We start from the raw sequence: 22742 nt of genomic DNA on the forward strand, positions 1-22742 counted from the left end.
CCTCGGCCGTGCCCGCTCCTTCCGGCCGTGCCGGGCCGTGCTCCGTGCGGCGGCGCCGGCCCCGCTGTGCAGCGCCATGGCGTCGTGCTCCGACATCCTGCGCACCGAGTTCCCGGAGCTGGACGGGGAGGTGTTCGCTTATGTCACGGGTGAGCAACGCCACGGGGAGCCGCTCGGGGGAGGAGAAGGGACGATGGGGGGGGGGGCGGCCGTCGGTGTGTCGCGATAGTCGCGATCGTGTCCCGGTGCCCGCAGGGATCCTGCACAGCAGCGGCGCGGACTTCGAGTCGGTGGACGAGCTGGTGGAGGCGGTGGGAGAACTGCTGCAGGAGGTGGCGAGGGACGGCAAGGACGAGAGCGCCATCCGCGACGTGTGTCAGCGCCTCTTCAACTGCCTGCAGCTGTGAGCAGCTCCCCAACACCCCAACACCACAACACCACAACACCCCGCAACGCACCGCACCGCAACGCGACTCCCGACCCCCCTCTCCCCTCCTCTCCTCTCTCCCGCAGGGACGAAGCCCGCGCTCAGCGCTGCAGCCAGGTGCTGCTGGACGCCCCCATCCAGCTCTCTCAGATCACCGATGGATACGGTGAGCGGTGGCAGCGGGGTGAGGCGGCTCCACAGGGCTCTACAGGGCAGCTCAGCCCCCGCCCTGCATCCCAAACCCCACACCAACACCCACCTCAAACCTACACCGCTCTGCCTTGTCCCAGGGCTGAGCTGTGCCATCCTCCAGCCCTTCATCTTTGTATTCTCCTGCCCTTCAGACCCCCACCATTCAATCCTCTGTCCTTCAGTTCTCTGTATCTCCCATCCTTTGCTCCCCTCATCCTCCAGGAGAGGGGACCCCACCGCTCACCCCCCTCCCATCCCCTCACAGATGCCAACACGGACCTGCTGCCGGGGCTGCTGCTGAAGAGAGGCCAGACGTCGGTAAGTGAGGGCTGCGGCCCATGGGGGGCTGCTGGGATAACCCTTATGTGGGGCTGCAGCTCTGCACCCCATTGTGGTCCCCTCACCTGCTGGTTTAGCCAGGCCCAAAGGTAGCGGTGCAGCATGGGGGTACAGGGGTGCCCTGCCTCTGTGTCATTGTCCTGGCCTCGATGGCATAAAGGATCAGAGGGAGCTAACAGGTTATTAACTTGATAAGCTCAATTTTCCTTTATCTTAATGAGCTTCAAAGCATGGTCAGTCAAGCAGCAATGCTCAGAGTGCACTGTCTCTAACTTCAGGAAGGACTTTGGCTTCTACAGCGCAGCTTTGATCGGGTGGTTATGATGTAAGCAAGGCTTCTTGCCATGCTCAGTGAGAGCTGAGCCCCACACAGCTGTTAGATGTGGGCCAGGAGAGGGGAAACACTTAGTGGTGCTGGGCTGGGGTAAGGTGTGGGCTGTGATGGTGATGCTGGGTCAGCTCAGGGTCATGGAATCATAGGGGTTGTAAATAAGCTCTGGAGATCATCCAGTCCAACCCATGTTGGTGCTGTTGTTGAAGTGCCTTGGCTGACTTGAGTCCCTGAAACCAGAGAAACAGGTCATGGGGCAGAGCATATGGGTTAAGGTCAGCCAGACTCTGCTTGCTGAGCCCAAACCGTTGCGTACAAGCTGTTGGTTTAGGACTGTGTTCCTGAAGTGTCGTACTGGCCCCATTAACCTCCTTGAGGCTGTCCCAGTTCCCCAGTCCCAGCTCCCTCCTGCCCTCCATTCCTTCCAGGCATGAGGGAACAACAGCTCTCTTTTCCCTTGGAGCTGGTTTTTGGGGCTTTTCTGAAGACGTGCTCTCACAATTACTTTTGCCCCAGATGGTGAACGCCAAGAAACTGGAGAAAGCAGAAGCCAAACTGAAAGCCAAGCAGGACAAGAGGATGGAGCGGGATTCCGTGAAGTCATCCAGTCCTCTGTGAGTGCAGCGCTGCCTGCAGCACCACCAGGCTGCCCTGGCTGGGATGTGAGCATACAGAGCTTTCCCATTGAGCCCCTTCTCTGCGTTCTGCCTACTGCAGAGTCCTCGAGGAGGCGACCGCCAGCCAAGCTGCCAGCAAGAAGGAGACCCGCATGGAGTCATCGGGCAAGAACAAGTCGTACGACGTACGCATCGAGAACTTCGATGTCTCCTTCGGTGAGCGGTGAGTGCAGGTGGGGAGGTGGGATGGACCTTGGCTGGGGCTTCAGAACACAGGGAGGTCTAGATTTCAAGAGTAGCAGAGAAACGACAGGAAGGATCCTGAGGTGCAGCCTGGAGGATGCTGGGGGCAGGTGGCTGCTGAATGCCTCTCTCCATGGGGCAGTCTGAGCAGGTACCTGCCTGTTCCCTCCCTTTAGGGTCCTGCTGGCAGGAGCAGACCTGAACCTGGCGTTTGGACGGCGCTACGGGCTGGTGGGCAGGAACGGGCTGGGGAAGACCACGCTGCTGAAGATGATCGCCAGTCGGAGCCTGCGCATTCCCTCACACATCAGCATCCTGCACGTGGAGCAGGAGGTGGCGGGTGATGAGACACCGGCCCTGCAGAGCGTGCTGGAGTGTGACACCACTCGGGAGAGCCTGCTGAGGGAGGAAAAGGAGCTGACGGCCAAAGTGAATGCTGGCAGGTGAGGTGCTCATCGCTGGGTTTGCAGTCCGTCTTCAACCTTTTGTCCATGAGGTCTTGCTTCTCTTAGTCCTGCTCGGGGTGCTCAGCCTCCCTCAGCGCTCAGATCCTGATCTCTTCTCTCTGCTCTGCTCTAGGGGAGAAGGGACCGAAGGCACCAGGCTATCGGAGATCTACGCCAAGCTGGAGGAGATTGAGGCAGACAAGGCCCCAGCGAGGTGAGGCAGCCCCGTGGCACTGCTGTCTGCTGGCATGGCCAGGAGGGGGCTGGAGCACAGAAGGGTGGTGCTACAGTCCTGCAATCCCGTGTATGGGGACAGGGGCTCTCCCTGCTGCAGTTTGCCCACTGTGCCCATGGGTCCAGGAGCTCAGGCTGAGCTGTGCAGACAGATGTGTTCCAGTTCTCTCTGCTTTTCCCCAGGGCGTCTGTCATTCTCGCTGGGCTGGGCTTTAACACAAAGATGCAGCAACAGACAACCAAGTAAGTCTCCAGGCTCTGGGCATCAAAATTTGAATGGACTTGAGTTACTCTGATTAAGTTGTAACCCTTCTCTGCAATCTCTTCTCTGCTCAGAGAGTTTTCTGGAGGCTGGAGAATGAGACTGGCCTTAGCCAGAGCCCTGTTTGCCAGGTCAGTGTCCAGTCATTCACTCTATACGGTTCACCTTCCTTGCTGTCCATGCTGCAGGGGGGCTGCCCGGGGGTCCTCTCAGACTGTCAGGGTGGGGAGCTTTTGAGGCATCACAGCTCTGCGTGTGGTGAAACGTGCTCTGCCTTGACCCTGTGCTCTTTTTGCTTCTGATGCCCATGTCTTGGTTTCCCTAGGCCAGACCTCCTTCTGCTGGACGGTAAGTCGATACCACAGGTCCCTCTAACCCTGCTGCTGGGCCTGCCCATACCCTTGCTGGGTTGGGAAGGCAGCGTGGCCTTTAGCTGCCTGCTCAAAATAGCTTGGGTGACAGGGCTGTCAGTGCTCCCCAGCAGTGGCATGGAGCCATCCTCACCCGGGAAACCTGCTTGGGCAGCCGCTTGGGCTGGTCACTGGTCTTTCCCGTGTAAAAAAGCATCATCCAGCCATCCCAGTCCCTCCTGACCTGACCTCGGTGCCTTTGTTCTCTTCCCTCAGAGCCCACGAACATGCTGGACGTGAGGGCCATCCTGTGGCTCGAGAACTACCTGCAGGTAGGGGTGGGAACAGGGCAGAGCACCAGGAGACAGGGACATCCCCCAGGCTGGTGTCCTGCTGTGCTGGGTGGTGGCACTGGGGCTCCCTCAGGTCTCCCTCTCGCTGTCTCCTCCAGACGTGGCAGTCGACCATCCTCGTGGTGTCCCACGACAGGAACTTCCTGAACACGGTGGCCACGGACATCATCCACCTGCACTCGCAGCGGCTGGACACGTACCGTGGGGACTTTGAGAACTTCATGAAGACCAAGGAGGAGCGGCTGAAGAACCAGCAGCGGGAGTACGAGGCGCAGCAGCAGTACCGAGAGCATATCCAGGTACTGGCAGAAACCAGCAGGGCTGGGGCACTTCTTGCCCCTTTCTCCTTGCTCTTAGCAAGCATCCCGTATTCACTGCTGCTCAGTGTGCAGCGATCTGTGGCTCTGTGGTTGCAGAAGGCTCAGCAGTGCTGGGCTGGCTGTGTTTGAATGGGGTTTTGTCACTTGTAGGTTTTCATCGACCGCTTTCGCTACAATGCAAACCGGGCGTCCCAAGTGCAGAGCAAACTCAAGCTGCTGGAGAAGCTGTGAGTGCCCGACCTGCTGCTCTGCGGAGCTGGGGAGGGGGCAGTGCTGATGGGGAGAAAACAGTGTTCCCAGGTGAATCTGGAGGACACCGTGTGTGGAGAGATGGGTGGTTTGGGCTTTGGGTGCTGTGTCTCTGCTCTGGAGGCTCTGGCCAGGATGAGGCTCTGCAGAGCTGATGTCTTAATATGGACTTCTGGTGTGGGGTCAGTGCAAGGCACCTCAGTTACACCGTGGCTTTCCTATTTGCAGGCCAGAGCTGAAACCCGTGGACAAGGAGTCTGAGGTGATGATGAAGTAAGTGTGGCCTGAGCCCTTGCTTGGAAGGGACCCAGCTTCCCTTCTGAAGCTCCCGGCCATCTCTCACCTCCTCCTGCCTTCCCAGGTTCCCCGATGGCTTTGAGAAGTTCTCCCCTCCTATATTGCAGCTGGATGAAGTAGATTTCTGTTATGACCCAAGTCATTACATATTCCGTTCCCTGTCTGTCTCTGCTGACCTGGAGTCCCGCATCTGCGTGGTACGTGGGATCACAGAGTGATCACAGAGTGATAGGACCCCTGAGCCCTCCAAGTCCCTGCTCAGAGCAAGGCCAGCTTCAGTGTCAGCAGTCCTCATCCTCAAGCTGTGTGCTTGCAAATGGGGGCTGGCCCAGCTAGTCCTTAAGCTCAGGGATCAGGGAGTGTGTTCCAGCAGTGCTGTGTGATCACCCAGGGGCTGAAATTCCCCATCCCCGAGGTAGCTCTGAGGGTTTCATGCTCTTCAACGCTGCCTTTGCTTCTCTAGGTTGGGGAAAATGGAGCTGGCAAGTCGACCATGCTGAAGATCTTAATGGGGGAGCTGGCACCAGTCAGAGGGATCAGACACGCTCACAGGTACCTGGTAGGAAGGGCTGGAGGGGGAGGAGTGGTGGCTGCTCACCCAGCCTTGTGCCCCTTCCTGCAGATGGGGCTGGGAGCGCTGTGGTTATGGGAACCACTTCCCTATTTCTTCTCATTCTGCAGAAACCTAAAAATCGGCTATTTCAGCCAGCACCACGTGGATCAGCTGGACCTGAACATCAGTGCTGTAGAGCTGCTGGCCAGGAAATTCCCAGGTGTGTTTTGGAGATGTGAAGAGATCCGAGCCCTCTCCTCACCTCCTGCTCTCAATGTCCCAGTGGGGTTTTTTCCCCCTCACAACACGGGTGCCCGTGTGCTACAGGCACGTTGTGCTGTGCTCTGCAGGGAAGACGGAGGAGGAGTACAGGCACCAGCTGGGGAGCTACGGTGTGTCAGGGGAGCTGGCTGTGCGCCCCGTGGCCAGCCTGTCCGGGGGCCAGAAGAGCCGGGTGGCCTTTGCCCAGATGACCATGTCCTGGTAATTGTCTCATATAAGCCCTTAGTTTTTCTATGGCTGCATCCTTGGAGTGTGAGGAAGGTGGGCAGCAGTGGCTGTGCTGCTCTTTGAACCCGAGGGCTGCATCCCGTGCTCTCAGTGCTGTCCTCTCTTCCAGCCCCAACTTCTATATCCTGGATGAGCCGACCAACCACCTGGACATGGAGACCATCGAGGCGCTGGCGAAGGCACTGAATAAGTTCCGGGTAAGGCGACATCCCCCCTTGTTTTCCTACAGCTCCCTGCAGCCTCCAGCCGGGGTGTCTCATCCAGAGCCCCCCCTAATGCCGGCTGTGCTCAATGCCCCTCTATTGTGTGTTGGCAGGGCGGCATCATCCTGGTGTCCCACGACGAGTGCTTCATCCGCCTGGTGTGCCACGAGCTGTGGGTGTGTGAGAACGCCACCGTCACCCGCATCGAGGGCGGCTTCGACCAGTACAGGGACATCCTGAAGGAGCAGTTCCGCAAAGAGGGATTCCTATAGGGCTGGATGGGGGGAGAGGGGGGTCCCGGTGCCCCCCGGTTGCGCTGCTCTCTGTTACGCCCTCACCCCACGCGGTGTGGGGCTGTGGGTGCTGCTCTGTGCTGGGATGTGGGAAGGCAGCGTGCCCTCCCCACCGCCGTGCCCCACGCTGGGGGGGTTTGGGGAGGCTCAGGGGGAAGCCGTGCGCTCTGTGTGCTCGGCCCCCTTCCCCATCAGCGCTGTTCCTCTCCCCGCCCCCCCCAGCACAAAGCGAGGCCTTTTGCTGCTACAAGTGCCCCCACCTCCCCCCACCCCCCGGACTCGCGGGGGTTGGGGCGCGCTTTGCCTTTGTCCCCTACCCACCCCTGGGGCTCCGTACCCCCGGGGGGGCCCTCGGGGTGCCCGCAGGAACCTGCGGTGTAAATAAAACCGGAATAAACGCTACGGGCGGGCTGCTCGTGTCTGTTGGGTTACATGGAGGGGGGGGGGTCACCCAGCACCGAGCTCGGGGCGCCGCGGTGCTCGGGGGGGGGAGGGCTGGGCTGAGGTGGGGAGCGGGGGTCCCGGGGGCTGTGGGGGGGTCCCGGTGGGGGCGGGGGGGTCCCGGGGGCGGTGAGGGGGTCCCGGGGGCGGTGAGGGGGCCCGTCCCGCTCCAGGCACCGCCCCCCGCCCTCCCCGCCACCAGGTGGGTCCGCCCCTGCAGCCGGGGCGGTGCTGGCGGCCGCGCTCCGACCGGCGGCGGACACCGAGCGACCCTCCGCTTCGTATCGGTACCGCTGTGCTGCTGGGCCGGGCGGACATGGACGGCGGGGGGGACGGAGGGACGCGATCGGCGGGGAGCAGCCCCGTGCCCAGCCCCGGGTCCCCGGGGGGCGAGGAGGTGAGCGGGGTCCGGGGGGATGGGATGGGATGGGGGGGGGTCCTTGTTGGGATTAGGGGGTGAGGGGGGGGGTTATGTGGGGTGGGGGGGCGGCTGAGCGGCAGTTCTTGGGGCGGGGGGAGCGTGTGTGTGTGCGTGGATCCGGCGTGGCCGGGGGCGGGGGGGGCTGTGTGTGTGTGTGTGTGTGTGTGTGTGTGTATGTCTGTGTATCTGTGTGTGTGTGTGTGTGTGTGTGCGTGCGGGGCCCTGGGGGAGGGGGCTGTTTGTGTGTGTGTGTGTAGGAGGGAGAGGTCCCGGGGGGGGTTCGGGCTCTGTGTGTATCGCGGCTCTGGGAGCGTGCCGGGGGGGCGGTGGGGGGGTTGTGTGCGTGTGTATGGGAGCTCGGTGTGAGCTGGGGGCGCCCCGTGTGTGTGTATGGGGGTCTGTGTGAGTTTGGGGGGGTTGGAGAGGGCTGCGTGTGTGCGCGAGGCCCCGGAGGGGGGGGTGGGGGTTGGGAGGGCTCTGTGCTGGGGGAGTGGGTTCGGCGGTGCCGTGCTGGGATGGGGGGCTGCTGCCGTGCTGCCCCGGGGGGGGATAGAGCTGCTCCCCCCTGTGCCCGCAGCCCACGCGTGCCCGTGTCCCGGAGCGGGGGGAGCGGAGCCCGGCGGGGGGAGCAGGGCTGGGGGGGCCGGGGGCAGCCCGGGAGCGCGGGCGCCATCTTGGGAGCGATCAGGTGTCGGCGGGGACCGGCCGGGCCGGGGCGGGGCGGGGGGTGCGGGGGGGGCCGCTCCCGTTCCCCGTTGCCGCTCCCCGCCCCGTGCCGTGATGGGGATGGGGCCGTTCTACCGCTGCGCCGTTCCCTGACTTTGTCCCCCCGGTCCCCGCCCGCCCCCGGGATCCCGGGGCTCCCCCGGCTCTGACTCACGGTTCCCGCTGCTGGGCGTGTCCCGTGCGGGGGGCGAACGGAGCGGGCCGCGTGTGTCACACGGCGGGGAGGGGATGGGGGGGGCGGCCATCGGGGCCCCGTGCGTCCATGTGCAGTGCTGGGTCCGTACGTGGGCAGTGGGGCTGACCCGTGTTTGCTGTTCATTGCAGCCGTTAATGAAGCGACAGAGAACCGTGGAGGATTTCAACCAGTTCTGCACCTTCGTGTTGGCCTACGCCGGGTACATCCCGTACCCCGATGAGGTGAGTCCCCCCCAAAGGCTCCCATGCGTCCCATGGACACTTCCTTGGTGTCGGTGCTGCAGTCTCACGTTGTCTCTGCTGCCATCTCACACCATTGCTGTGCTTTCCCCTCTTGCAGAACGAGCCCTGGGGCCACGGCGGCAGCATGAGCCCCCAGAACAGCACGGGGAGCACACAGGACAGCGATAGCTGGGCCTCCTCTCACTCCTCTGATATCCATCTCCTGGCTGATGACAGGAGCAGCCGGAGCGCGGCCAGGGGGGCTGCAGACAGCAGCCTGCTTCTGGGCTGCACTGCCTTCCCCACTGGATTCTATGACGTCCGGCCCCAGCAGGTGAAGCGGAAGAAGCCACCGGTGAAGAAACTGATCTTGGAGCAGGAGGTGGAGAAGCTGAGCACCGGGAAGAGCTTTGGGTCAGAGCAGGAGCGTGGGACGGAGCTGGCTGCGCTGGAGGGACGGGTGCTGCCTGGGAAAGAAGAGTTCTTGGAGCCCTCCTTCAGCCTGGCTGGGGACACACAGCCTCGTGCCCTCCTGGAGGAGCTGATGAAGGAGGAGAAGGACTGGGAGCACGGAGCACAGGGAGCAGGGAAACCAGCAGGAGACGATGTGCAGCTGAAGGAGCAGGAGCAGTGCTCCGGAGGGAGGAAAAGCCCCGGTTCTTGTACTACCTTGGACCAAAGCGAAGGGGAAGACGCAAGCAGAGGGAGCTCACAGCTCAGCGGTGAGTGCCTAAAGGAACGTAGCTGTGATTGGTGCCAAACACCGACCCTCCCTTGGCCAGGGCCACCCGTACTTGCATGTGGTCCTGGGTTCTCCCCACAAAGGGACAAGTGGAGAGCAGAGACCTGGTTTTTAGAGACTTTCCTCTATAGAGAGTGCAGTGCGGGCTGGGAAGGTGTCAGGGAGGGAGGGAGTTGGCTGTAAAGGTGCCGTGCTGATCTGGTCTTTACTTTTTCTCTTTCCCCTCTTGCAACACCAGCAGATGAATTTGCAGCAGCTCCCAACACCAAAGCAGAAGGTGAGTTGGGGGGGTGCTGTGGCTTCAGAGGTGGTGCTGTGCCCCACGGTGGGGTCAGACCACAGCTGTGGGGCCATTTCTGATCTGCATCCATCTCTCTGTGAGCAGACGATGACGCCTGGGATCTGATCACCTGCTTCTGCCTGAAGCCCTTCGCGGGGAGGCCCATGATTGAATGCAGCGAGTGCGCTACCTGGATCCACCTCTCTTGTGCCAAGATCCGCAAATCCAACGTGCCTGAGATCTTCATCTGCCAGCGGTGTCGTGACGCCAAGCAGGAGATTCGCCGCTCCAACAGAGCGCGGACGGTGCCCCGCAAGCGCTTCTGTGACTGAGCCGGGGGGCTGGGAGGGAAGGGGCCCCTCTGTACACCTCAGGCCGTAGCCCAATCTGGCTAGACAATCAATGCAGTAACGGCAGGGGAAGGGCTGGGCTGTGGTGTTGGGCTGTCCCCCTTGTTGCTCCTTGTCTCCTGGGCGTTGTGTTGATCACGGAGCTCAGTTACCCCTTGAGATGTTGGGGGAGAGGAGCCGTGCGTTGGGTCACTCAGACACATCTCTGTCCTTGCACAAACCTGGCTCGGTGCCTTCCCTCCAGGCCAGCTGAGGAGAACCTAGTTCAGATAGTTTCCATGTGGCGTGGTGGAAGCTTACTCTTATTCTAAGTTGTGGCTCTCATCCTCCTTTATCCATCCTCACCATTGTCCTTGCCTGAGACCTTCAGGTGGGCTGCGATGGCGAAGCCCCAGTGACCCAAGTTCTCTTCCAGGATGTAGATACAGCCCAGGCAAACTTCCTCTGTGTAGTGTGCTGCTCTCTAGGATGAGAGGAAGGAATGAATATCGGCCCTGCCCGACCCTGGAGCAAACCAGGCTGCTCCGTGTTGGGCATTAGGTGTCCATCTCTGGCTCATCAGCCCCTCAGGCTGCATGGGGGAGGCCCTGCCCCTGTCGTATGGTGCTTCTGATTTCAGCTGCTGTGCCTGAGACCTCAGGGTAGTCCCACTGGGCAAAGAACGGCGTGCAGCAAGGGCGTCCTATGGTAGATTGTTAGACAAGTTGTTCTTTGAGTCCTCTTGGTTCACATACTCCGGTTGCACTAAAGTCTCCTGTCTGAAACAGATGTGAGGTTGGTGGTAGGGAACCCAGCTACCCTCAGAGCGAGTAGGGCGTGGGATGAGCAGTGGGAAGCATTCTGTTGGTTATCCATGTTTCTAACAGTTGAACCTTGTACCCTGTGGCCATCTCCTGCCTGCAGGTGGAGCATCCGCGTGATGCTGAGAGCTGAGCTGGGACAGAGCTGGCTGCTGGGAGGGCTTTGCTTCTGAGTGTGCCCCTCCAGCACAGAAATGGTTTTTTTGGCTGTTCTTTTGTATTATTACTTCTTTTCTTGACACTTAAGAGTGAAGTTTGATGTCAGGAACAGGCCCTGAGCCCCTTCTGCTATGCAACTGCTGCTCCAGAGGTGCAGGACCTACCTTCCAGTTCAGAGTGGAAGGCTTTTCCCCAAGCAATGTGTGCGCTCTGGGGCCCTGCATTCACTCACTGTCCAAATCCTCCTTCACAGCCCCTCCAAAGAGCCTGGCCCGGTGCCTTCTGCACTTTCTGGGTGGGGAATACAGACCCCGCTGCTGTCCCATTGCCCCCTGGCCCTGGCACTCTGCTGCTGGAGCAGGGTGTGGGGCAGCCCCAACTCGCTATACATCCCATCACTGCTTCTCTTAGCTGGGTTCTCTCCTACTTGCACATCTGGGTTACTATGGGACCATAGCTGGGGGAGGTGAGGGGGCAGCCCCCCGCCACCCGGCGATCCCCAGGCTCATCCCCTGTGCCTCTCCTGTGGAAAGCCTGGGCCCCGAAAGTGCTTTATGTTTTTTATAGTTACTTTGTATTGATATGTAAAATAGCAAATTCTGGTCCTTGCCCTGTGGAGTGTGGCTGGAGTCGTATGTACATAATAAAGTACTTTTGCCATAATGGTGCTGGCTTCAGCCTGTTTCTCCCTTTTCCTCCCAGGTGGGATCTGGCCGAGCTGCTGAACATCTCTGCATGTAACCCCCCCATGCAGGTACCCCCCAGGCCACACATACACACAACAGGCAAGGAGTGGTTCAACAGATGGTTTATTTGACACTGAATCAAGCAGCCAAGGGGCAATGCCCACCTCCCTGAGAGCCCCTCCTGGGTGGGCAGCATCTGATCCCATTCCTGAGCACAGCGGGATGGCTCAGGACGAGGGCTGCCCCTGCTGTGGCTGCTAAGGCACATGGTGGTTTAGCTCTCAACTCGTGTTTTGCTCTCGAGCTCACATAAATCTGTCCTGATTGCTTTCCACTCAAGTGGAATTGAGGTTTAGTCCTGCCGAGTGTTGAGGTGAAGGATCCAGTTTTCCCCATGGAGTTCCAGTGCAGACGGACGTGATGTGCTGGCTTCCATCACACAGTGCCAAGGGCTCATGCAGCAAGGAGTGCAGGGTGGCTCCAGGCCTCTTCTCTTTCCCCATACAGAAAATCACTCCTTGCTGGTGTGGGTTCTTTCATCCTGGTGCGATACAGAAGCAGTGAACAGAACAGGAACAGCAGAAGATTCAGGTGCAGCTTCTACTCTAAGGGTTTGCCAGCAGGGTTTGCATGGCCGACCCAAAGCCAAGCGAACATCTGGGAGAGCAACGAGCAGGTTCTACTCCTCCTTGGCCCAGGCGGCGCTGGCGGCCTGCTGCTCCAGGTGGGGAAGGACGGCCTCGGTGTAGAACTTCTCCAGCTTGGGCACCGTCTGCCCCCAGAACTCGGCATCGAACTCCACAGGCACCATGGCCGTCTCCTTGTTGGTGTGCACCACCAGGTCAGCGTGCCGCATGCCGGTGGCCGCCAGCTGGGACTGCACCTGGGTGAAGTAGTCGTGATCCCGCTTCAGCGCGTAGGAGTCCCCGCTCAGCTCCAGGCAGAAGTCCTTGTCCTTGCAGGCCTCCCGCACCGTCCTGTTGCGGTGCTTGTAGGGACACTTCACCTCCACCAGCCCCAATGGTTTCCCTGTCTTGGCCTCGGTGACGATGCCGTCGGGGCTGGCGGCCATCCACGGCTTCTCCTTATGGATGAAGAGCCCGCAATCATCCACCTGCACGGGCCGGCCCATCTCCTTAGACTTGAGCTGCTCGTAGGCCCGCACGGCCTCCTTCTCATTGCGGATACCCCACGACATGGCCGGCGTCTGCACAGAAGGTTTGTTGCCCAGCACGGCCTTCAGGTAGGACTGCGGCACCTTGTCCGTCTTCCCGTTGGCGAACCTGCTGTTGGCGATGCGCGGGGCCAGCGAGGCCGTGATGCGGTTCTGCCGCCACTCGAACCACTGCGGGTTGTCGCGTTGGCCGCGGGTCTGCTCCTCCACATGGCTGATGTCGTGGCTCTGCAGGGCGGGTGGGAAGCACCCGGACGGGCCGGCCTTGGCCTTGGTGATGGCTTTGGTGTCAGCCTTGGTGTCAGCCTTGGTGTCAGCCTTGGTGTCGGCCTTGGTGTCGGCCTTGGTGTCGGCCTTGGTGCCTTCATGCAGGTGCGTTCCTGCTCTGCCCTTGGCTGTGCTGGGCGCTGCTCTGGTTCCCGTTGCCTTCTTCTGGCTCCCGGAGGCGGCTGCTCGCTGCTCCCCGCCATCACCCCGAGCACCGCGGGACGGAGCGGCGGGTGTTGGCTGCACCGCGGGCGGTGTCTGTACGGCGGGCGGTGTCTGTGTCTTCGCGTTGGCTCGTGTCCGGTCCCCGCCGCCCTTCGCCTCCCGTCCCGCAGCGCTCCGAGCCGCCCGGCCGGCAGTGGCGGATGTTGGCGGTGCTGCGGGCGGCACTTTGGAGGCCGCGGGCTGCGGGGACGCGTGTCCGGCCGGCTCCTTCCTGGGCCTCCCCATGTCGCGAGGAGCAGCACAACCGGCCCGAGCCCCGCGCTCAGCTTCCTCTGCCCCGCCCCGACACAAGCCCGGACCCGTGTCCCGCAGGCGGCGGATGGGGCCGGCCTTCCGGGCAGCGCCCGCCCCGTGCCGTCCGTCCATCCGTGCCGCCGCTGGGGGGCAGCAGCGCCGCGCCCCGTGACGGCCGGACCCGCGGTGCGCGGAGCATCCCGGGCCCCGTGCCGTGTTCCCGCAGTGTGTGCGTTCAATGCGGGTGTATTGGAGCCGGCAGAGCGGCGGCGGTGCCTCCCCCGTGCGTGCTCTATAAAAAGTGCAGCGGCAGCGCGGCCCGGTCTCCTGTCTATCTATAGCCCTGTCTATAGCGCAGGGCGGGGGCTGCCCGGATCAGCCCTACAGCTGCTGGGTTTTTGCCCGGCCCCGCTCAGCTGAGGGATTCCCGGCTCGTGCTCCCCGGGCTCTCCCTCCCCTGCCCGCCCCCTCCCCATCCCCGCTCTTCGCCCTAAAGCTGAGCTCCCCCCACGAGCCCCCTCTGCTTTTTCCCTGCCCTCCATCAGGGCTTTCCCCGCACGCTGTGGGTTCTGGTGGGTGGGTTTGGGGCGGATGCTCGGCCTCACCGCAGCCTGACCCCCGCCCTGGGGCTGCCGTAGCGGGTCCGTGTCCCTTTAACGAGGCAGGGCTTGGAGCTGGTGCCGCTGGCACGGGGATGGAGAGGCGGTGAGGAGCCGGTGCCAGAACGGCAGCCTGCAGCGGGTGGGGCGGCGGCATCGGTGAGCGCAGACCCCAAGCGGAGCAGAGGGAATCGCTCCGGGCGGAGCTTGGTGCGGCTCGTGTGGGCGCTGAGCCCCCAGTCCTTGTATCATCGTCCTCCAGGTAAGGCCCGGGGCACGATGGGGGGCTTGGGCTGCCCATGGTTTGCGTAATGGTGAGGTGAGGCAATGGGGGGCCGTGCAAGTGCTGAGATCATCGCCCCACCGAGACCTGCCCCAGGGCATCAGTCCTAGGACTGTGCCATAAATGCCCTCCCATCACCGGCGGGACCCTTCGTCAGAGCTGTTTGCTGGGATTGTTCCCCTTCCGAGGGATCCGTGGGGTTGGGATGCTTTTATTTTGGGGGCTGCACTGAGGGGAAGTGCCCTGGCATGGGGCTGGGGCTGTCCAGGGCTTTAACGGGAGGGAGCTCTGAGCTGGGCCAGCTGCAGTGGGGACCCCGCGCAGTGCTGGGTTTGGGGTTGTGATGGGACATCATGTTTGTGGGGCTGTAATTTCCCATGTCCGGGCTGAGCTCTCCCAGGTGCAGCTCTGACAACTTTACAGCTGCTCGTGGCAGGGAAGGTGAGGAGGGGGCTGCAAAGTGCTGCAGGTGGGCAGGGGACGGGGGCCTGGTGGGGATTCTGTGCTGGGCACCATTTGCTGCTGAGTTCGGGGCGAAGAGCATCTCTGCTTTTATTCATCACCTCAGGGCTTAGAGCAGCACATGAGGCCAGATGGGCCTTGTTTACCCTGCGAGTGTAAATGCAAAGAGAAGTGATAAAAAGCAGCTGGAACAGCTTCTGCTGGCAGCCCCGGTAAACAAGGCTGCGTGGCACAGCAAATAGTGGGCACGTTGCTGAGCGCTGAGCCGGGTACCTTGGGAACTGATGGGAGGGCTTTGGGATGGCCCCATCCATGATGGCTCCAGGCAATGGGGTTGGGGATGTCCCCATCTGGGTGCTGCTCCCACTGCTGTCCCACGGTGGGTGCTCCTCTCTTCCCATGTTGGGGTTAGAATGGGGTTACCGTTAGGGTTAGGGTTACGGTAAGGGTTTTTGTTGGGGTTAGGGTTAAGTTTAGCGTTAGGATATGGTCAGGCTTAAGGTTAGAGTTAGGATTAGCTATAGGGTTAGGGTCAGTTATAGGGTTAGGGATAGCCACATGCATGCATCCCTGTGCTGCCCCTTCCCCTCCGTGCTGCTCATCAGTGCAGCACTGACCTTGTTGTTAATTATTAAACCCCCAGCAAACACTGCACTCTGTTGTGCCCTAGTTACGCCGTGGGCTTCTTGTGCATCTCTTCTTTTTTTCCTAAGCAAATTACCCTGGTAACCTCAGTGGGTGGATGGAGATGGGAGTGGCAGATGCTGCTCTTCCCTCCAGCACAGGGGATGGGCTGCAGAGGCCCTGAGGCTGCTGAGCTGCTTTGGGTGGCCAGGAGACAGGGATGTGTGGCTGTCTGCTGCTGCTGGCTACGTGGGCTTTCATGGCTCCACAGGGCTGAGGTTCAGCTCCAGAGCTGAGATTTGGGTTCAGGTCCATGTGTGTGTTCCTTTGTTGGTGTGCACAAGCCCCTTCTCTACAGACCCTCTCCCAGCACCTCATCTTGCAGCCGTGCCAAGGGACCAAGGGACTATGCCAGGTCTGTACGTGCTCTCCTCTTGGGAGGCTCTGCCTCTGAAGAGCTCCAGGGTGAAGGCGTGCACCAATGGGTACGTGCTGAGCATCACTGCCCAGCTCCTGTACACCAACCCACGTGAAGATCCTGTGGAAGGTAAGGACGGTTATTGGGGTGCAGGAACCCTATAGACACCATGCCGGGGTACCCCATTCCAACCCCACTGCCACTCTGGACTCTGCCTCTGGGCTCTCTCCCACCTGCAGGTGTCTTCATTTACCCGCTGGAGGACTCAGAGCTGGTTGCTGGCTTTGAGGCAGTGGTGGGCAGCCGGCGGATCACCTTCCAGGTGCAGAGCAGGCACCGGGCTCAGGAGTGCTGCCTGGAGTGTGGCAGCAGCCCAGGGCGGCCGCGCCGCTGTGCCAGCGGTGAGTGCATGGGGCAAAGCACAGGGACACGAGGGGCTGATGAGGCCCCTTTGCGGCTCCGGAAGAGCTGCAGGGATGCTCCTTTATTTCTGCTCTCCCTATTGACTCCACGACTTTCTGCCATTTCAGCCCTATTCTCTTCCTCTCTGTCCATCTTTCCCATCCCTTTGTGCTCCCCTCTGTTATCCCCTCGGTGAGTAATTGGTTCAACTACTGATGCCCATGTTGTCCTTCCCCTCACCCAGGTCACCTTGTCCTGGATGAGGACACTGAGCGTTCCACCTTCGTCATCATCACGGGCTCAATGGGGCCGGCAGAGAGCCTGGCTGTGACCCTGAGCACAGCACGGGAGCTGCCCACGCTGCCTGGGGGGGCCCTGCACCTCATCCTGCCCTCCGTCCTTGTGCCACGCGTTGCTGCCGCCCCCGAGCGTGAGAGCGAGCCGGGAAGCTTGTGTGACGACAGGTTGGCCCTATGGTGATTTTCATGGCTTTCTGAGTCTCTGCTGTCCTGGGGTCGGGGGGGATGCTGGGTGTGCAGGGGAGCTGTGGGAGCTGCCCTCACCCCATTCCCCTTGTAGCCCCACCAGCTGTTTCGGGGGACCCGGTGCACGGAGCCAGCCCGTACCCGCAGCACCTGCGGAGAGCTCAGATGTCTTCAGGGGACAGCCCTACAACCCCTTTCCTTACGAGTTTGCTTTTGAGCTGCTGGTGAAGGGCCCCTGCCTGCTGGCAGGTAGGGCTGGGGGTTGGGGGCTCGCAGAATTGTTCTGCATGTGACATTAGCACTGTTTGAGTAGCGCCACCAGGCTCTGAGTCAGCAGCCTACATCCTCGGCGGGGGCATGATGGATGGAGGCTGCAGGGGCACATCGGTCAGCCACGGTGCAGCTGGCTGCCAGCAGCATGAATCCCATCAGCGCTGCCTGGTGGCTTCCTCAGGGCCGGGTCCAAGTGGGTCTGTGCCCCCTCCAGGCCTGGAGAGCCCGACCCACGCACTACGTGCCGATGCCGACCCCTGGGCCAGCTCTGCCACCACCACCTGCGTCACCCTGGCTGAACGTCACTGCTATGACAGAGATGTGGAGATCATCCTCTACCCCTGCGGTAAGGGCTGGGGGTGCAGCGGGTCCGGGGGTGGGTGGGCATGTCCCCAAAGCATGGGGCAAACGTGAGCGCCTGCAGAGCCCCACCAGCCCCACCTGGTGATGGAGGAAGGCACCATGACGTACCCAGAGTATGAGGCACACATCCGGAGACGCCGGGACTATGTGCGGATAGCCAGGAGGGACGGCAGTGGGGAGAGACAGGTGAGCGGGCATTGATGTGACTGGGAGGAAGAAGAAGGTGGTGGTGGTGGTGGCGAGAAAGGCCCTGATGTGAGTTGCACTCTTGCAGGTGGCTTTTGTGCAGAAGCGTTTCCACAAAGACATCTTCCACAACCCCGTGCTGATGCTCAACTTCTGCCCGGAGGTGGAGGCCACCCCAGGGGACCTGCAGAGTGTCACCCGTGAGGTCCTCTTCCTTGTAGATCGCAGTGGAGCCGTGAGCAGCCCTGACGTCGACAGGGTCAAGGTGAGGCAGGGTGATGAGCCTGGGGACCCCGCACCGAGCTGAGAGCCCTGATGACTATCCCCAACCCCAGGAAGCGCTGCTGGTGGCCCTGAAGAGCCTCCCCCCAGGAACTCTGCTCAACATGGCAACTTTTGGTGCCGAACTGCAGCCGCTCTTCCCCTCCAGCCGCCTCTGCAGCAATGTGAGTGCTGTGGGGGACCCTCTGTCCCCCTTCATCCTCCCCACCCGGCCCCGCTGCAGATGGCTGCCTGGTGCCATCCCCACCAGCCGGCTGTCCTGGCGGGCAGGAGACGCTGCAGCGGGCGTGCTGCCACCTGGGTGAGCTGCGGGCGGCCACGGGCAGCCCTGACCTCCTGGCGGCGCTGAGTTGGGCACTGGCACAGCCCCTGCACCACGGGTACCCCCGGCAGCTCTTCCTGTTCACCGCGGCGGCAGCAGTGGGTGATGTGGGCCGCATCCTGCAGCTGGTGCGCAGGCAGGCCAGCACTGTCAGGTATGGCGTCAGGCATGGAATCCAGAGGCTTGTCCCTGAAATCAGAGGTGTTTTAGTGCATGGCTCCCTCCTGCAGGTGCTTTAGCTTTGGGATGGGCCCACGGGTGTGCCGGCGGCTGCTAACAGCCATAGCCAAGCTGAGCCATGGCCGTGCTGAGTTCCTGGATCTGGCCGAGAGGCTGCAGCCCAAGGTAACGGTGGGACGTGGGACACGTGGGTTATGGTGGGGCTGGATGCCAGCTCCTTTCCCTGCCCCAGCTCATCAAGGCCCTGAAGAAGGCGATGGAGCCGGCCGTCAGCGACATCACCATCGACTGGTACGTGCCTGACAGCACTGAGGCTCTGCTCTCCCCCACTGAGATTGCAGCACTCTACCCAGGGGACCGGCTCATCAGCTACTGCACCTTGTACAGCATCGCCCGGTTCCGGGACCAGCGCCCCACGGTGAGGCCGGGGGGATACTGCCATTGGGGATCCTCCTGACCATCTTTGTGGTCCCCTCCGGTGCTGACACACTCTCTGCAGGGCCGGGATGGAGCTCGCCGGGGCTCAGCTGTCCCCTCACAGGAGGAGGTGCCCACCCCAGCGGGCACACGGCTGTCCCGAAGCTCCAGAGACACCTCCGTGGAGATCTCTGCCATTGGCACAGAGGAGTCAGAGCGCAGTGAGTAGAACGGGCATGGAGAGGGGCTGAGAGGGGCTGTGAGCTGACGGCTGTGTGCTTGCACTGCAGGTGCTGACCTCACTTCAGGGGGAGACATCTGGAAGCGTATTTACCAGCCCTCCTACATCCAGGAGCAGTACGTCCTGACACACTGCTCAGTCAGCACGGAGCGCAGCCAGGGGCTGCTGTCCCGCAGCTCCACCAGCAGCGAGTCCACCGGCTCCCGTGACGTGGCCCCAGACAGTGGCTCTGCAGCCCCTGACACCACCTCCCAGCAGGGCCAGAAGAGCTTGTCCTTCTGTGAGTCCTCCACCAAATCTGCCCCACTGCCCTCGGCCCCTGCTGCCATCAAGGTAAGGGATGCACCGGAGCTTCTTCCAACCTTGCTGGGGCTTTGCCATCCCACTGTGCCTGGATATGGGGGGATGTTAAGGTGGAAACTGGAGGGCCATGGTCTGTATTTAGTCAGGGTCAGCTCTGGATGCTGCCAGCAAGTTCCTCAGGTGGGTTTGTCTCATTGGAACCAGATTGCTGGGCACCAAAGAGCCAGTCCCCCCCAGGTGCCGGTAGGCAAGTGTGGCTAATGAAAGCCTCAGCCAGCTCACGTCCTCACTGATGCTGCAGAAATGAAGTGGAAACAACCATTTGGCCGTCAGGCAGTGAACCTGCCAAGGCAGGGAGGGGGTGGTCTGGCTCCTGCCTGGCTGCTGCAGCCCTCTGCCAAAGCCGCAGGATGCTCTGTTAGCGATGGGTTCGTCCCTGCTGCTTTGTGTCTGGGTTTGGATCCAGCCTGGCTGCTGTGCCAGGGGAAGCTGCACCCTGCTAAGCACAGTGCCGTGTCCCCGAGGCCAGGTGAGGCCAGCTGTCACCCAGCCCAGCACCGCCTGTTGCTCCCTCCCGACGCGTTAGGTAACCGGCTGCACAATAGCACACACAGCTGGTGGCCTTTGCAGCTGAAATGTCAAGCGTAAGTGATTTCCCCAGTGTAAACCATCCCTGCGCTCTGGCTGCTGGCTCTGGGTGCTGCAGCCCTGCCCCAGTGTGAGGTTTTCAGCACCCACAAGTGCAAACATCACCAAAAACATGTAGGATCATAGAAATGTTTGAGTTGGAAGGGCGTCTCCAGGGATGGGGCATCCCTCCTGTCTCCACATCAGCCCTAGACAGATGTTTGCAAACTCACGTCTCGGTGCTGTCATTCCTTCCCATGTGCATTAAGCAATGTATGAGCACAACCTGCTGTGAGGGAGGTGATGGGTTTTGGGTGCCAGCTCACACTGCAGCAGGGCAGGGTACCAGATAGGGCGGCAGGGACCCTGCTGAGTGCTGGCACAGCCCCACCTGCACTCCGTGCCGCTGAGCCCCGTGCTCGCCGTGAGCTCCCTGCAGGTGCCGGTGTCTCTGAGCAGTGAGGAGCTGGCACGGCGGCAGAAGGCGCTGGCACGAGCTGCCCTGGCTGGCCGCAGCTTCTCGTCGCCACATGGGGAGCTGGACGCACGCCGGCTCTGCCGAGCCTTGGAGAAGGTGTCCCAGAAGAGGAACCAGTCTGTAGAGGGGCAGCTGGACCAGCTGGGCCCCAGGACACCGCGGCTGCAGCACAGCATTGGGGAGTCAAGTGAGTGTCTGCCCTGGGAAGGACAATCATCCCAGTGTCACCTGGGGTCACCGCACTGATCCCACATCCTGGGCCATGCAGATAACCTCCTGTCACCAACACACCTGGACTGGGACATGCTGGTGGAGCCCTCTTACCTCTTCAGCGCGGTGGTGCCCGAGGCGAAGGAGCCCAGCCAGGGCGATCCCTGCCTGCCCCTGCGCTGCCACGTGGTGATCCACGGACTGCACGCTGGCCAGCCCGTGTCCTGGGAGGTGACGGCCTCGCTGGAGGCCCTGCTGCAGCCACGGGATGGGGCGGGCAGAGAGGACCCCCCGCGGCGGGCGGCCACAGCAGGGGAGAAACCATTGCATGGCTTGGCAGCACGCTCCGTCATCCAGGACAGCGAAAAGGCGGCACAGCGTGAAGCTGAGCTGGAGCAGGGTGAGTGCTGCTCCCTGCCCAGGTCACCATTGCTGCCACCGCACACTGACACCTGGCTCTGTGCAGGTTTTGCTCGCCGCTTCCGCCTGAAAGCCATGCAAACCAGCAAAGCCTGCAACGTGCCTTCCCTCTACACGTGCGTGGTGCCCGTGGATGGGGCCACGCAGGTGGTGCTGCCTGCAGCCCCGCAGGTGTGGAGCACAGGTAGGGCTGGGGGGACAGAGTGGGGATGGGGAATTGAGCATGGCATGCACTGAGCTGGCGTTGGTGCCTTGCAGCCACACACAGCACAGGCACGGCAGGGAGCCGATGTCGCCGGCAACGGGATACGGGGGAGCAGGAGGCTCTCATTGGTGCAGGTATGGACCCAACCCCTTACATCCCACCCCGAGCCCTTGGGGATCTTGATGACCCTGAGCATAGCAGGGTGTCCCTTGAACTGCATGTGCCCAGCCCAAGTTGGTGGTAATGAGGCTGCAGGAGGAACTGATCTCTGCTCTGTGCTGGGCATGGGGTCAGCAGCAATTTACCACAAGGACTGGGCTGTGCAGGTCCCCAGGCCTCAGTGCCCTCAGTGCTTTGCTGTTCTACAGGGAGGGATGAGGTTCCTGGGTCTCCAGTCAGTGCCTCCTCTGCCACCTCTGGCTGGGAAAAGCAGAACGGCTCTCACGGTAGGACACGGCCCTGAGGATGAACCCATCCCCGTGCACCACGGCCTCTCTGCACTGCCTGCTTCTCCCATTTGCAGGGCTTCCAACCAGCCCCTCCAGCTCCTCCGTGGCCTCCCGGAAATCCACAGAGAGCATTGCTGGCTCCAGGTGGGGCTGCCCTGCATATGGGTTCTGAGGTGGGGGGGATGCAGCGCCTCAATGGGAGGAGTTGGGCAGTGTCACCTCTTGAGCTCTGGGTGGGGTGGGAGGGTCAGTGGTCCAGCCCCATCCTTGCAGCAGCGTGCAGGGGTCCCACTGCCCCAAATGAAGGAACAGGTGACACTTTGCCCTGTTCATTCACCATTTGCAGGTTCAGCCTGACCCGGCGCAGGGGGCCCAGCCTGATGCTGCGACCACAGTGCCTCAGCCCCGAGAGCGAGTGCTCCAGCACGGCCGCCAGCCACGACTACCTCCCGCTGGTAAGGACCCTTCCAGGCTGTGCTTGGTATCTCCAGCTGCAACTGCAGAGGATACATGTCCAGTGGCTCCGAGGAGCACTGGTGAACCCACAGCATCGGGCAGCCCCTTCAGCCCAGGGCCCCTCCTGCAATGCCAAGTATTGGGACTGCAGACAATCTGGGTCCCTGCCTGCTCCCCTTGCAGTCCCCTAACCCCCTTGCAGGTGCAGTTACAGCAAGCACGGGGGCCATTCCAGCTCACTGAGACCTTCTCTGAAGTGGTGCAGATCCCCTTAGACCGCCTGCGTCGTGCCTCACCCTATGCCTCCCACCGTGCCAGCCTCAGCCCCACATCCCCCGTGGCCAAGAGCAGCCCCAGGGCAGGGCTGTGCACTGAGGGCGAGGAGCCAGTTGCAGCCCCAGAGCCTGGCTCACCCCAGTCCCACAGCACTTGCTCTGAGGTGCCCAGTGCGGCCGTGTGGGCACAGGCAGACAGCGGGCACGGCTCCGAGTCTGACACTGCCCCACACTCAGCTGCCCCATCGGAAGCAGGCTGGCAGGATGTGGGGCTGGAGGACCTGGAAAGTGCCAGCTGGGCTACGGCGGTGGCCCTGGCGTGGCTGGAGCACCGCTGTGCTGCCTTCTTTGATGAATGGGAGCTGGTGGCAGCCAAGGCAGACGCGTGGCTGCAGGCACAGCAGCTGCCTGAGGGCCTGGACGTGAGCTGTCTCAAAGGGGCAGCCCGGCACTTGTTCCTGTTGCTGCGGCACTGGGACGAGAACATCACATTGAACATGCTGTGCTACAACCCCAACAACGTGTGATGGCCACAGGGGCCATCAATAAAGGTGCCTGGCTTCGTGCTGCCTGTGTGCTTCCATTCAGCCCAGAGACCTGGAGATCATCAACCCTTCCCCTGGGGGAGGGAGCAGACAGGA

The 22742-nt window shown here is 61.8% G+C and overlaps 4 protein-coding genes across 10 annotated transcripts; 3 read left to right on the forward strand and 1 right to left on the reverse strand.

Annotated features, from left to right (window-relative positions):
* Positions 1 to 21: 21 nt before the first annotated feature.
* ABCF3 (ATP binding cassette subfamily F member 3) lies at positions 22 to 6621 on the forward strand. Of its 3 annotated transcripts, none has more exons than XR_014933269.1 (21): positions 22 to 149; positions 256 to 403; positions 514 to 593; positions 885 to 937; positions 1806 to 1903; positions 2007 to 2129; positions 2326 to 2592; positions 2729 to 2809; positions 3013 to 3072; positions 3166 to 3222; positions 3417 to 3439; positions 3718 to 3773; positions 3893 to 4093; positions 4265 to 4341; positions 4592 to 4636; positions 4725 to 4857; positions 5124 to 5212; positions 5342 to 5433; positions 5541 to 5696; positions 5833 to 5920; positions 6040 to 6621. XR_014933269.1 is itself a non-coding variant. In XM_015871718.3 (21 exons), the coding sequence occupies exons 1-21, from the start codon at positions 77 to 79 to the stop codon at positions 6196 to 6198; spliced, it is 2136 nt and encodes a 711-aa protein (XP_015727204.1). In that variant the 5' UTR covers positions 22 to 76; the 3' UTR covers positions 6199 to 6621. The 3 variants fall into 3 exon arrangements, 1 of the variants encoding a protein (XP_015727204.1); XM_015871718.3 differs by having other exon boundaries at positions 5564 to 5696; XR_014933270.1 differs by lacking the exons at positions 3417 to 3439; positions 5342 to 5433; positions 5541 to 5696; positions 5833 to 5920; positions 6040 to 6621.
* Positions 6622 to 6884: 263 nt separating this feature from the next.
* Positions 6885 to 11218, forward strand: LOC107318209 (PHD finger protein 13-like). 2 transcript variants are annotated; one of them, XM_015871777.3, is made up of 5 exons: positions 6885 to 7057; positions 8132 to 8224; positions 8343 to 8946; positions 9205 to 9243; positions 9352 to 11218. In XM_015871777.3, the coding sequence occupies exons 1-5, from the start codon at positions 6977 to 6979 to the stop codon at positions 9576 to 9578; spliced, it is 1044 nt and encodes a 347-aa protein (XP_015727263.2). In that variant the 5' UTR covers positions 6885 to 6976; the 3' UTR covers positions 9579 to 11218. The 2 variants fall into 2 exon arrangements, with proteins under 2 accessions (XP_015727263.2, XP_015727264.2); XM_015871778.3 differs by having other exon boundaries at positions 9208 to 9243.
* A 129-nt stretch (positions 11219 to 11347) lies between these two features.
* LOC107318208 (uncharacterized) lies at positions 11348 to 13384 on the reverse strand. Its single transcript, XM_085513177.1, has one exon. It carries the CDS (start codon positions 13271 to 13273, stop codon positions 11921 to 11923), a length of 1353 nt encoding a protein of 450 aa, XP_085369303.1. The 5' UTR covers positions 13274 to 13384; the 3' UTR covers positions 11348 to 11920.
* On the forward strand, positions 13375 to 22666 carry VWA5B2 (von Willebrand factor A domain containing 5B2). 4 transcript variants are annotated; one of them, XM_085513171.1, is made up of 22 exons: positions 13375 to 14002; positions 15495 to 15656; positions 15767 to 15928; positions 16174 to 16393; positions 16509 to 16663; positions 16902 to 17033; positions 17112 to 17236; positions 17325 to 17501; positions 17572 to 17682; positions 17789 to 17994; positions 18071 to 18185; positions 18253 to 18438; positions 18520 to 18658; positions 18728 to 19011; positions 20048 to 20273; positions 20355 to 20696; positions 20763 to 20900; positions 20975 to 21055; positions 21290 to 21367; positions 21445 to 21514; positions 21717 to 21825; positions 22029 to 22666. In XM_085513171.1, the coding sequence occupies exons 2-22, from the start codon at positions 15518 to 15520 to the stop codon at positions 22626 to 22628; spliced, it is 3795 nt and encodes a 1264-aa protein (XP_085369297.1). In that variant the 5' UTR covers positions 13375 to 14002; positions 15495 to 15517; the 3' UTR covers positions 22629 to 22666. The 4 variants fall into 4 exon arrangements, with proteins under 4 accessions (XP_085369297.1, XP_015727257.2, XP_015727259.2 ...); XM_015871771.3 differs by having other exon boundaries at positions 13493 to 14002; positions 16174 to 16405; XM_015871773.3 differs by having other exon boundaries at positions 13792 to 14002; positions 15468 to 15656; positions 16174 to 16405.
* The last annotated feature ends 76 nt before the right edge of the window (positions 22667 to 22742 follow it).

This window comes from Coturnix japonica, chromosome 12, assembly GCF_054131305.1.
Source record: "Coturnix japonica strain WE chromosome 12, WE-NBRP24, whole genome shotgun sequence".
Classification (NCBI taxonomy): Eukaryota; Metazoa; Chordata; class Aves; order Galliformes; family Phasianidae; genus Coturnix; species Coturnix japonica.